The 11,208-nt window shown below is 50.2% G+C and overlaps 7 protein-coding genes across 7 annotated transcripts; 4 read left to right on the top strand and 3 right to left on the bottom strand.

Annotated features, from left to right (window-relative positions):
• Positions 1-152: 152 nt before the first annotated feature.
• N7471_000463 (uncharacterized protein) lies at positions 153-1,217 on the top strand (the record flags this gene model as incomplete). The annotated part of the gene is made up of 1 exon (XM_057273184.1): positions 153-1,217. One exon carries the CDS (start codon positions 153-155, stop codon positions 1,215-1,217), a length of 1,065 nt encoding a protein of 354 aa, XP_057141363.1.
• A 291-nt stretch (positions 1,218-1,508) lies between these two features.
• On the bottom strand, positions 1,509-3,827 carry cog6 (Golgi transport complex subunit COG6; the record flags this gene model as incomplete). The annotated part of the gene is made up of 2 exons (XM_057273183.1): positions 1,509-3,470; positions 3,537-3,827. 2 exons carry the CDS (start codon positions 3,825-3,827, stop codon positions 1,509-1,511), a joined length of 2,253 nt encoding a protein of 750 aa, XP_057141362.1.
• Positions 3,828-4,003: 176 nt separating this feature from the next.
• Positions 4,004-4,864, top strand: N7471_000461 (uncharacterized protein; the record flags this gene model as incomplete). The annotated part of the gene is made up of 1 exon (XM_057273182.1): positions 4,004-4,864. The coding sequence occupies one exon, from the start codon at positions 4,004-4,006 to the stop codon at positions 4,862-4,864; it is 861 nt and encodes a 286-aa protein (XP_057141361.1).
• Positions 4,865-5,102: 238 nt separating this feature from the next.
• Positions 5,103-5,494, bottom strand: N7471_000460 (heat shock 9/12 family protein; the record flags this gene model as incomplete). The annotated part of the gene is made up of 3 exons (XM_057273181.1): positions 5,103-5,145; positions 5,199-5,391; positions 5,461-5,494. 3 exons carry the CDS (start codon positions 5,492-5,494, stop codon positions 5,103-5,105), a joined length of 270 nt encoding a protein of 89 aa, XP_057141360.1.
• A 632-nt stretch (positions 5,495-6,126) lies between these two features.
• Positions 6,127-8,244, top strand: N7471_000459 (NYN domain-containing protein). Its single transcript, XM_057273180.1, has 2 exons — positions 6,127-7,475; positions 7,528-8,244. The coding sequence occupies exons 1-2, from the start codon at positions 6,327-6,329 to the stop codon at positions 8,146-8,148; spliced, it is 1,770 nt and encodes a 589-aa protein (XP_057141359.1). The 5' UTR covers positions 6,127-6,326; the 3' UTR covers positions 8,149-8,244.
• Positions 8,245-8,643: 399 nt separating this feature from the next.
• Positions 8,644-9,509, top strand: mog1 (Ran GTPase-binding protein MOG1; the record flags this gene model as incomplete). Its single annotated transcript, XM_057273179.1, has 2 exons — positions 8,644-8,720; positions 8,837-9,509. 2 exons carry the CDS (start codon positions 8,644-8,646, stop codon positions 9,507-9,509), a joined length of 750 nt encoding a protein of 249 aa, XP_057141358.1.
• Positions 9,510-9,805: 296 nt separating this feature from the next.
• Positions 9,806-10,926, bottom strand: N7471_000457 (SET domain-containing protein; the record flags this gene model as incomplete). The annotated part of the gene is made up of 2 exons (XM_057273178.1): positions 9,806-10,042; positions 10,102-10,926. The coding sequence occupies 2 exons, from the start codon at positions 10,924-10,926 to the stop codon at positions 9,806-9,808; spliced, it is 1,062 nt and encodes a 353-aa protein (XP_057141357.1).
• Between the last annotated feature and the right edge of the window lie 282 nt (positions 10,927-11,208).

Below are 11,208 nucleotides of genomic sequence, written 5' to 3'. Positions count from 1 at the left end.
CCTACTCTGCTCAATACGTAGCTACAGAGGCTCGTCATATAGACGAGCTATGCCTTCGAATAGATCGCTCTAAGTTATGTTCCCGTGCATCGATGCTTAGAGAGGGCATCTCGTGTACCGTTGATTTGTCTCGTAAGAGCTTGTCTGCCATGATGGGAAACCAGAACTGCCACGCCGAGATCACCTTCGATGACAATGTTAAATGGCTCGCACGTTTTCGTCTTACAAGAACCTCATCGCCACCGCGGGAAGTCCGTGATTGGATACTTCGAAGCGAAGCTGCCACTATGACTTACCTCCAACGGTACACTTGCATTCCGACGCCTAAAGTTTTCGATTGGGCATGCGAATCCGATCTAGGAAACACACTTGGAGTTGACTATATTTTAATGGAAAAGCTGGATGGAAAGTCTCTGGATTGGCAAGCGGCGACCCCTCAGCAGAAAGAGAAGGTTATGCAGCAGTTGGTTGACATTTCCCTCGAGATTGAGAGGCATCCTTTTAAGGTAATGGGATCACTTATCTCCTCGGCGGGAGATGTCATAAAAGTTCGAGGTCTCGCACATCAATCAACGTTCCGGGTAGGAAAGGGGCCACTTGGTCCATTCTCTTCCTCGATCGAGGGCTACCAGGCTATCCTCGAGTCCTACCTCGCAATGATAGCTAGCGGCGAGATTGACCCCTACTATCCGGTAGACACCTACCTCGTCCATCGTTTCCGCCAGGATATTATTAGTACTCTCTTCAAAGACGTCCCACCAGGCGACAAGTTCTTTCTCAAGCACCCGGACGATAAGGGTGACCATATTCTAGTCAATGAATGTTTTGATATTGTGGGAGTTATAGACTGGGAATGGACGCAAACTGTCTCTAGGGCGGAGGCATTCTGTTCCCCGTGTATGATGTGGCCGGTGGCTGAGTTCTATAATGGCTTTAATAAGCTGGCCGCGGATGAATTGCGGCTAGCTGATATCTATCGCGAAAAGGGCCGTGAAGATCTTGCCATGTGTGTCGTCGAGGGTAGAAAGGCTCAAAGGTTTTTCTTCGCTCTTGGGTCTGAGAGCTCTTTTCTAGATAGGCAGACACTTCTACATATCTTCGCAGGACTCCGGCGGGCCTTCAACTTTGAAGATGAGGAGTGGGAGACATGGAAGAGCAAAGCTCTCAAGAAATGGAAAGGTGATGACTTACTCCTTGGCTTGTTGGAACTAGAATAAAATGAAGGGGAGCTCCGGGGGGAGGGGGTTGGTTGAGAGGGCGCTTTAAACTGAATTGATTGTGCAAATCCCATTTAGTATCGCACCTGAAGCAGTGAGATCGAGTTGGGGAAGCAACCTTCACTGAGTATTTAACTACATTACTGTTCTGATATTTGCGAGCCCAGCACCTCTAGCGCGAAGCGAAAAGCGCCCAAAAAATGGAGTTGCGGGGTTGTGTACTTGGCTTTTTTCTCATTGTACATTTGTGAATTAAGCAGAACCTTTGGAACTGCACAAGGAATATATAGATCAACTCAACAACACTCGGATCTCCCCTGTCGTTCGAGGGAACAACGACCTCAAACTCCATTGTTCGTCCTCGCCCTCTTCGGCCTCTTCGCCATCCTTCTGGCTTGCTTCTGTCTTGCCATCGGATTTACCACTCTGGCCACTGACGCTGGTCCCGGTTCCAATGGTCACATTCACAGTTCCTCGCGCCTCGTCGGCGGCAATGATCATGCCTTCGACGAACTCGAAATCACGGCAGAATGCCTCAACCGCATCCTCGGTGACACTCTGAATAAGGGAGAGGCTTTGGACACGCTTCAGATTATCGGTTGCATCCATAAGTGCAGATGGGAGGAAGTCGTCGAGCTGTTGGCTGGATGTAATCAAGGACTCTGGTTGGAAAGCTGAGAGACTGGCCAGATCGGCTAGGTGGGGTTTCTGCCGGTCTGGCTTCTCGGTCTTGTCTTCGGCGGTATTTGAGAAAGGCTCCAGGGCCCCTAAGAGCGTTTGGAGACCAGAGGCCTCGAGGAGGAATTGGTGTTGGGTGTCAAGAAGATCGCTGCGTAGGGTTGATAGGGCTGCAGAAATGGGAGGGACGTGTGTGGAACTAGCGAAGGGGAATGGTGACACAGCTGCGCGGGCTGCGAGGAGAATATTGGTGCGGTAAATGGACTGCGCTGTGGTGGTTTGGAGTTCATCGGATGACGACCGGGCCAGTGTCAAGAATGGATCGAAGGCGGCTCGGAGGACAGAAGTGAACGGGTTTTCGTTGTTCGTGTCTGGAGATAAATCATCTGGTCCGACGGAGGACTCATAGGTCTTCATCAGCAGTTCTAGGCCTTCCAATGCATCTAACAAGAACTGTGGGGGTGACAAGTCGTCTGGTGGAGTCAGGGCAACATTGTCGCCCGCCAAGGCGCTGATCTGGTCGCGCATCAAGGTCTCAAAGTGGCCAAGAGTGAACTTTTCCAAGTTCTGGATCAAGTCCACTAAGTGCGATTGTGCGCCCACTAGTTTGGTGAAGGTCGTGCGGTAGAAAGACAGCAAGTTAACCACCTTATAGCAAGTAACAGGGTCCTCATGGCTTTGGATGACAAGCTCTATTCTCTGTCGCAGTGATCGAGACACTCCAGTAAGGTCGCGATTGACCAGGTCACTAAGTGCCTTTTTGCCATCATAGGCAACTTCCTGGTCCTCATCGATACGCGACCAGGGCTCACTATTCAGGCCTGCCTGAATTCCCCGAGCGAGTTCGTCCCCATCATCTACAAACAACGACTCGAGAGCCTCTCGTTCTGATACAGTCGTCGAGTGCACCCACGCAAGCATATCACCAATGTACCGAAGTGGGTCATGCGCTGAGAACTCGATCGGTTTGACAGTGTGATCACCGGCGCCGGGCCCATTAGCCCCGGAAACAGCATCAGTCAGTGCATAGTGGAAAGCATCGGATAGCACATAGTCCCGTGCCTCCGCAAAGAAATCCAGACAGCTGTGGAATAAACTCGGGCGTTCTGCCAGCACCCGCAGAGCGCGGCGGATCGTACTACTGATGCGGGGGTCCTCTAGATTCAGGGACCTGAATTCTTTCTGGACCCATCGGTAGAGTTTCTGATATGCCGAATTGAGATTCCGGGTGCTCAATTCCATCACCTCCAAGCCTAGTCGCTGATTCTCGCCGCCGAGCAAGACTTCGCAATCATGGTGCACTTGCTTGACACGAGCTAGCACATCAAAGAACCGCTCGTCAACGGGCTCCTCAGCCGATGTCAAGACCAATAGATCCTCATCCGGAACTAAGAAATGTTTCGAAAAGGCTTCCAGCAGCTGTTGTTTGGTCTCGGTCTCTTTCTTTTGTGTTATCAGGGTGCTGGCCTCCTCGAGTACCGGGGTGGTATCCTGCTTCGCGAGGTTGATTCGTTTGCGCATATCGTCACATGTCTGATTAAGTGTTGAGACTACCGTTCCGATCCGTCTCAATTGCTGTTATTGTCATTCAGGAATTAGACTTCCGGATCTCAATCTGTAAAGGAGCAATAGGAGTCTCACCTCTGCCACTTTCCCAAAGTCCTTGACAATCTCCGCATTGCAATCGACAACTTCCTTTTGCACGTCTAGTCGTAGTTGCCGACGTGTTTCTGCAGTGTTGTGAATGCCTCTCAAGCTCAAAGTCTCGAGGGAATCCCGAATGTCCGAGTCCGCATACGATGCCGACAGAACCGTTGTCAATCGATTGGTGAGGGCGGTCGGGCGCTGCGTTGGCGGGGACAATGGAGACGATGGGGTCGGCGTATTGGCGTCATTACTGCCGCTGCCACTTGGTGGAAAGTAACTTGTCATTGTTGTTCGAGCAATTCAGCGGAGAGTCGGCGAGGGGAAGTAGAGGACAGCCTCGCACTTGGCGCATCGACCGCCTTCGCCGTATCTTATCGTCAACACATTACTCTAGGTTATTTATTTCCCCCTCCTGATTTGTCCTAATTCATTCATTTCTGGAATTATTGCTACCTGGTCCCATGGATAGTCCCCTCGTTTCGCCGGCTAAGGCCCGCCAGGCCGCTATCCAAGCTAAAGATTGGGCGTACGTGAACTCCTGGCTCAATCGACAATACGCGCCCAAACCGGTCCCCAAGTTCGAGCGCAATGAAGATACCCTTCGCGTCCTCCTGACCCTAGCTGCAGCCAATGATGCTGCAGATGAAGAAGCCACTCTACAACATTGCGCGCGCGAAGAGGCTGTTGAGGCATACAAATTACAGGAGGAGTTCGAACGCAAAGACCCCCACGAACAACAGAAGAACCAACTCCTGGATGAAGTCGAGATGTGTTTGGATGATAATGGAAGACGCGATTTAGAGGACCTCGCCGACTCCGCCGCAGCTCTGGGCAATACCTTTAATCCGACCCCCGGGGATCTGGGGCAGTCGATTGTGGAGCTCACAGTGGAGGAGTTCGAGGCCCAGCAGCAAATTGCAAAGGTCGACACATTGCATCAGTACCTTCAGCGAGAGCTGGCCCGGCTACAGACAGAGCTTGAGGAATTGAAGACCGATGTGGCGTATGAGACACCTTCCGATACACAAAGCTTGACGTCGGAGTGGACACGCGGCACGAAGACACTTGCGATCAAGGTTGGGGAGTACCAAGATCGTATTGCATCACTTGAAAAGGTCCAGCCCCGGGGGCCGACTATTGAGGAGCTGATGGCGGAAGAGGAAAACGTTATCAGGATGCGGGAGACGGTCAAGGCCCTGCAAGGCCGCGTGAGGGCATTCCATGAGCTTCCCAAAGATACCCCAGGGGCACGGGCAAAGTATAAAGAACTAGAGCGCGAGCTTAGACAGCTTAAGCGACAACGAGATTCAATGGCAGTGTAGGCGAGCGGTACTAAAGCCAGCTCTTTACATCCTTTGGCCTTCCTTCTACAACGTTTGGTCTACATAATGAAACTTCTTCCACTTGAAAATCAGATTCAAAGAGTATATCCTCTGGCTAATAAAAAACGCAAATGGTATCGTGAACTCATGATGAGTGTTGAGCGCAGGGCTGCCCGCGAAGTCATGGAATGACCATGATAATGATCACTCATCTAAGGGAGACCATCTTAGTACCATCTTAGTTACTACCGAGGCCGATTGTATTCTTGATCTTGTCACCACTGGAGATATGGTTAGAATATGACTCTTTGTTTCCCAGAACAGAGTAACTTACATGGATTCGGTGGTACCGCCATGGACCTGGTGGTCCTTTTCACGCCGGGTCTTATCGAAGACCTCCTGGCCAACACCCTTGCTATCATCGGTCTGCAAGCCACCGCTAGCGCGGTCAGTAGTGTCGGTGACAGTCTCCTTGAGCTTGTCCTGGGTGGACTTGGTGGAGTCAGGTGTGAACTCCTCCTTGGCCTCTGTAGGAAGAAGTGGTTAGTAACGATGTCTTAACAACTTGACGAGGCAGATAAGAGAGTGTCACATACTGGTGGAGAAATCCTTGCGACCGGTGTCAGACATGATGATATTGATTATTGATTGGTTGAAAGTAGAAGTAAACTGTGTAGTTTGGTTGAAGTAGAAGATGTTGATGAAGGAAGAACAGCTGAAGAGGCAAAGAGGGTGGTTTATATAGATTTGTTAGGCCTCATTGAGAGCTCATAAAGAATGATGACATCACGTTAGTTCTTTGCTATCGTGATCGACTTTATCCACAATAGGCACCAGATGCCAGCTAGGCAATGTGTATACAGATCTATTGGGCCGGGACCCCGGACTAACCACAACTTCCAATATTAAATGACCGTTCCTCCAATCAATGTGGTTCCTAAGGCTGGCTGCAGATGACCTTTCACGATTTACAGGCTGTAGCACGTAATAGTGCTCGATCTGCACGATTCGCACGATTTCCGGAGATGACATCATGAAGATATCCCTGCTCAGCTGGAGCTGAGAACGGGAAGTTGAGGTTGCCAAGACTTTAAGGTTTAATATCACGTGATATAACACAGACCTTACACCAGGGGCAACTAAGCCTAATTGGGAATAACCATAACAGGCGGTCAGCTATACTTGGCAGAACCTCTCACCGCCTCCGTCACCTGCTCGGGCATCAACTGTAGTCGTCCGTCCGATCAACTTGTTTGCTTTCATTCCTCATCCTTTCGTTCTGACTCACTATGTGATCCGTTCTTCTTCATGCATCATCGTCTCCTCCTCCGAGACTATCTACCCGATTGTTACATATCTTGGTGACAACACTTTGAATTTATCGTTATTTCATTTGCTACCATCCAAACCCCAACACACGAACCTGTTGCACACCCGTTACATCTGTCTCCTCTAGCTGTCAATGACTGCGTCGGATCCCCCTGTCCCTTCAAATTGGGACTTCGCTCCAGTGCATGACCTACTGCGGTCGCCCATCGAGGGCTGCACTGCGAGAACTAGTCGCCACAATGAATCTACAATCCCCTCACTTGATGAACAACAAGCCAAGGATGATCCCTGTTACACCACTAATGGCATGCTCATGGATCTTATTTCTCAGCGGAGTAACCCGAAGCTTGGCGACTTTGGTTCTCTTTGGGAGCTTTTCAATGGGGCCCCTGCTCCTGCGAGCGTCACACCAACTTTAGGGACCACAAAGACCACCAAGTCTGACATAGAGAAGGCTCAGCCGTCGCTTGAAGAACTGCTTTCGAGCTCAGCAGAAAGACCCGCCAAAAAGGTCTCATTCACTGGCGTCTTTGGCATTGAAACATCCGTTCCCATTTCATCCAACACCTCTCGCACTATCAATGAGCCAAATCCTCGCGTCCTCAAGGACACCGCCACTGGCTATACCCTCCATTCTTCTTTTCGTCCCAAAGCACACACGACAAGTATCCCTACCGATTTTGAGGGTCAATCATTCACTATCTTGAGGCGGGCTTCTGTTCATGAGCCTTCTAAATCGAGCGCCAATGTGAAATTTGGTATTCCACGAACTCCCCCGGAGACGATCGCTAGAGCCAGAGTTGGTGATCCAAGTGATACTCCAACGACGAAACCCAAGTCTCGGTCTCGTGGAAAAGATTTCCGAGAGAACACGCGCAATAACCCAGTCACTTCTGAAGAAAGTACTGGACTAGAGTCGGACACAAGCATTGTGTTTGATCATCCCGTTTCTGAGAAACCTGTGGCCATTGCATTTGTCCCGTCTCAAGTCGGCATATCTGGAGCGAAGACTCACCGTTATGATACCCCACCGTCGTCATTTGATGATAGTGACTGGATACTGAATGACGATACTATCCAAGAGCTTGCTTCTGGAGATACCCATGTGCGGTCTACCCTGCATCTATCGGCCGCGGAGCGAAGAGTCACCTTGATGAGTAGACTCCTCGTCCATTTTCCTGATTACGCCAAAGTCGTGTCTCAAGTGGGACTGACTTTAGACCATCGTCCCAGTGAGGGTATTGGCCCACGTCCTATTCATGTCTTTGTTGACGTGTCGAATGTGTGTTTTGGTCCCCTCTCTAACCAACTTTTCTCAAGCTAATTTACTTCAGATCATGGTCGGATTTCATGATTCGGTGAAAGCCTCGCGAAATATCCCTCTCTCGGCTCGAATTCGGCGTGTCCACATGTCCTTCGCTAACCTTGCACTGATCATGGAACGCGGCCGTCAGACCGCCAAGAGAGTCTTGGTCGGCTCGGATCGTCTTCCCTCTGTCGATGAAGCCGAGAGACTCGGCTACGAAGCGAGTATCCTCGAACGTGTGCACAAGGTGAAGGCTATTGCACCCCGTCGTAACATCAAGTCGCGAAAGAATACTGTCTCCAGTTCCCAGGGTGGATATAGCGGTCCTGAAACGGTCGCCACCTCTGGAGAGCGATGGGTTGAGCAGGGTGTGGACGAAATTCTACACCTGAAGATCCTGGAGAGCATTTTGGATACGAAACACCCGGCCACGATTGTTCTGGCGACGGGGGATGCGGCAGTAGCCGAGTTCTCCGGCGGTTTCATGAAAATGGTCGAGCGCGGACTACAGCGCGGTTGGAATGTCGAGCTTGTCAGCTTTTCACAGGGAACTAGCTACGCATACCGGAAGAAGGAGTTCCGGATTCGGTGGGGAGACCAGTTCAAGCTGGTCGAGCTGGACCGGTACCTGGAGGAGCTCTTTGAGTAAATGGTGACGCCTGACTCCTCTCAAATGACATTCACTTTGCCATTTGAATTTAAATGAACCCCCAAGACACATCTTTGTTAGCTATAATGAGTCAAATCCCTTAAATCTGTGAGTCAAAAGTCGCTTAATGTAGCTTGTAGTTGTATATTGAGTCAACACCCCGCCAAATCGCCAAACTGCCAAACGTCATTGGGCGGAAAACACCCGCCCGCACTTGGTGCCTCATGCACGTCCTGCTCGTCTACCTAAACGGATTCTCCATTTTGGAACTATATAGTCTCTGTTAATCTGTGCTCCTCTCCAGTATTGCTTGTCTTCTTTTGTATTGTCAAACTTCAAGCAAAAAAACGGACCGGCGAAAAAATCCGCAATTTATCTTGAAGAATTTGGATTTGCTCTTGCACAACCAGCAGAACATCCTTTCGAAAAGAAAGAGAAAGAAAAGAAAAAAGATCAAAATCCTCCCTCTTACAATCAAGACATACGAAATCCACCATGTCTCAATTCACAGAGCAAGACTTCTTCGGCGGAGCCATTCGAGGCGTCGTGCCACAAGGCTGGATTGATTCGAGGTTAGTATACAACCCTCCCATGCATCAACTTCCCATTTTATTCCTTCAATCCATTCGCAGTCCCATCCCAGAACATCCCAATCAAAAAAGAACCCCAAGCTAACACCCAATCCCAGCACCCTCCGCGAGGTCCCCGACCACCAAGAGCTATGGCTCTCGCCAACCACGCTGTCCAACCTAATCATCGAAATCAACCAGCGTGTCCCGCAAGCCGAAGCTCTAAACACCTTCACCGCGCTCAACCACCAGCAACCCACCGCCGCCCCAGGCAGCGGTAGCGCAGCTTCCGCAACGGCAGAAACAATCGACCAAGCCGCCGCCCTGTATCATCTGCACGATCTCTGCGACGAAGGCGACACCATGCAGGTGATTAAGTCGCCCACGCGCGTCGAAGTCCAGCTTGCTTCTTCCTCGCCTTCCCCCGCTTCCGCTATCAAGGCGTATCGCGGCGTTGTCTCCTTCACGGCGCCGGTGCGCGGCGGAGGTGGACGCGTCCCTGCCTCTGCTGAGGGGTCTGCTGCTGGTTTTGCGGATGCGGGGGTGTTGGGTGCGCAGACGAATGGGGATTCCAATGGTTTGCCGCAGGTTTCGATGTTGACGTGCCATTTCTTGCTTGTTAGGCTGGAGGCGCAGGACACGGATTTGTTGGTCTTCTTTAATGTGCCTCATGAGGAGTTTGATAAGAGTGGGGATCCTAGGGGTTTGTCGCTTGAAGAGGTTGTTGCGGAGGAGACTATTAGGGCTTTGATTGGGAGATTGGAGATTTGTGATTGGGGTCTCTTTGTTTAGGTGTTTTTTTTATATGGATTTTGATGGAAGATGTGCATTGGGATTGGGGTTTTATTGGGAGGATATGGCTGTAAAAGCTGGGGGCTTGGGATATGGAATAAGTGCCATTTGCGCTTTGGGACGAGCAGATAGAAATAAAACAGTTGACTTACCATATCTCGTTTCTCGTTTGTTTAAAGTATTACATCAGTAGGGATGGTTGATCTATACATACATATGTAAATCAAAAGTTGTATTGTGGTATAGTGCTATGTAGTAAGTTTCTATAGATCTAGTCATTTTATAGTCGGCGACTCTCATATATCCATCATTGGCATTGCAGTCCATTCTGTTGATTCGTCTGCGGACTCTTCAGAAACACATCGTTCACACTGACACACAAAACGGAACGATTTTCGAAGATGCTCGCGACGCGAAGTAAGATCCGTATATTGTGTCAGGTCAAAGTACGAGATGCAGCATTCCTCACCCGGAAAAATATCGCGGGAGGCGGTAAAGACCATGCGGCCTTTGTCATCGGCTTTGTGGATGATCTTGTGTTGAATTAGCATTACTTTCACAAATTTACACCCCGGAGAAGATGACCACTTACATTTGGCAGGCATGAATGATTAGCTATTGCCGCAGTGGGATAAACAGCAGCAGCGAACTGCTCGCCTCTGTCGACAGGAGGGGTTGGCAGGGGAAAATGGCCTGTTTCTCGTGGGTAAAGACCAAATGAGTTTGCCTCTTCCTGACAAATGAGATGAAGAACACGATTTGCACTCATCTCATGGGGAAGAGCAGAACTACTCCTCAGATACTTCTTTACAAGAGCAGACCAAGATCGGACCATGTCATGAGGCCAAGTATCCTCAGAACCACAGAGCGACTCAATACCACTCCATCCATGCTTCCAATGACTCGTCAACTCGACAACACCAACCGCTGTCCCATCGTGCAATTGGCAATGTCTCGCAGCAAGCAGCCGAAGAATCACCCACAACATGCCAAAATCATATTCACTCCATTTAGACCGAATAGTCCCCGCATACCGTTTGAGCCAAGCGCATTCAAACTCATGTCGAAGACTATCGGCGTCACGACATATGCTGCCGCACCATGTCACATCCGGGATACAGGCATTTGGACATGGAGTCCGGACTTGGCGAGGCGCCGGCCTATTACAAGCAGGATTGCTGCAGATGAGACTGTCGTTGTGGGCGGGTTCGTCGACGACGGGAATGACTGCGTAGGGGGAATCGACGAGGAGACAGGCGCCTTTGGGGATGGGACCGGAAACGCGAAATTGGCGGCCTTTGATCGCGTCGGTGCTTTCGATTAGCTGCGGGTGGATCCAATCGGGCTGCGTTTGGGTGATTCCTTTTACGTGAATCCGGTCTGAGGGTTCGGTGGTGATATATACGACTTCCGACATGGTGGGTTGGTGCTTTGGGTATGTCTATGTTTGTTTTGGGGGGGGTTTTCACGTCGGTTTCGACGGCAAATTCTTTTGTTGATCCATTATGGCGCAAGTTTGGTTCGTAGCTTGTGGGTCGTTTTTATTCGCCTCCCGGATGTAAGGGCAGTGAGGTTATCCAAGCGACTGCGAGTGATTGGGGTCCCACACACGAGTATAGATTCGTCGGTTTTATTGGCTGTTTTGGATTTTTAGCGGAGTAGTCTAATCGATCCACTTTGGATATCGTGGACTTCATGT

This window comes from Penicillium samsonianum (genome assembly GCF_028829775.1).
Source record: "Penicillium samsonianum strain IBT 33392 chromosome Unknown utg000001l_segment0_segment0, whole genome shotgun sequence".
Lineage (NCBI taxonomy): Eukaryota > Fungi > Ascomycota > Eurotiomycetes > Eurotiales > Aspergillaceae > Penicillium > Penicillium samsonianum.
The sequence above is the reverse complement of the archived record's forward strand: the minus strand, read 5'-3'. Positions and strand labels throughout refer to the sequence as shown.

Bases quoted from the DNA above. Each gene is read 5' to 3' on its own strand.
- N7471_000459 (XM_057273180.1), top strand. From the start codon at position 6,327: ATGACTGCGTCGGATCCCCCTGTCCCTTCAAATTGGGACTTCGCTCCA. The intron at 7,476-7,527 runs GTGTGTTTTGGT...AATTTACTTCAG, and splicing joins TCTTTGTTGACGTGTCGAAT to ATCATGGTCGGATTTCATGA.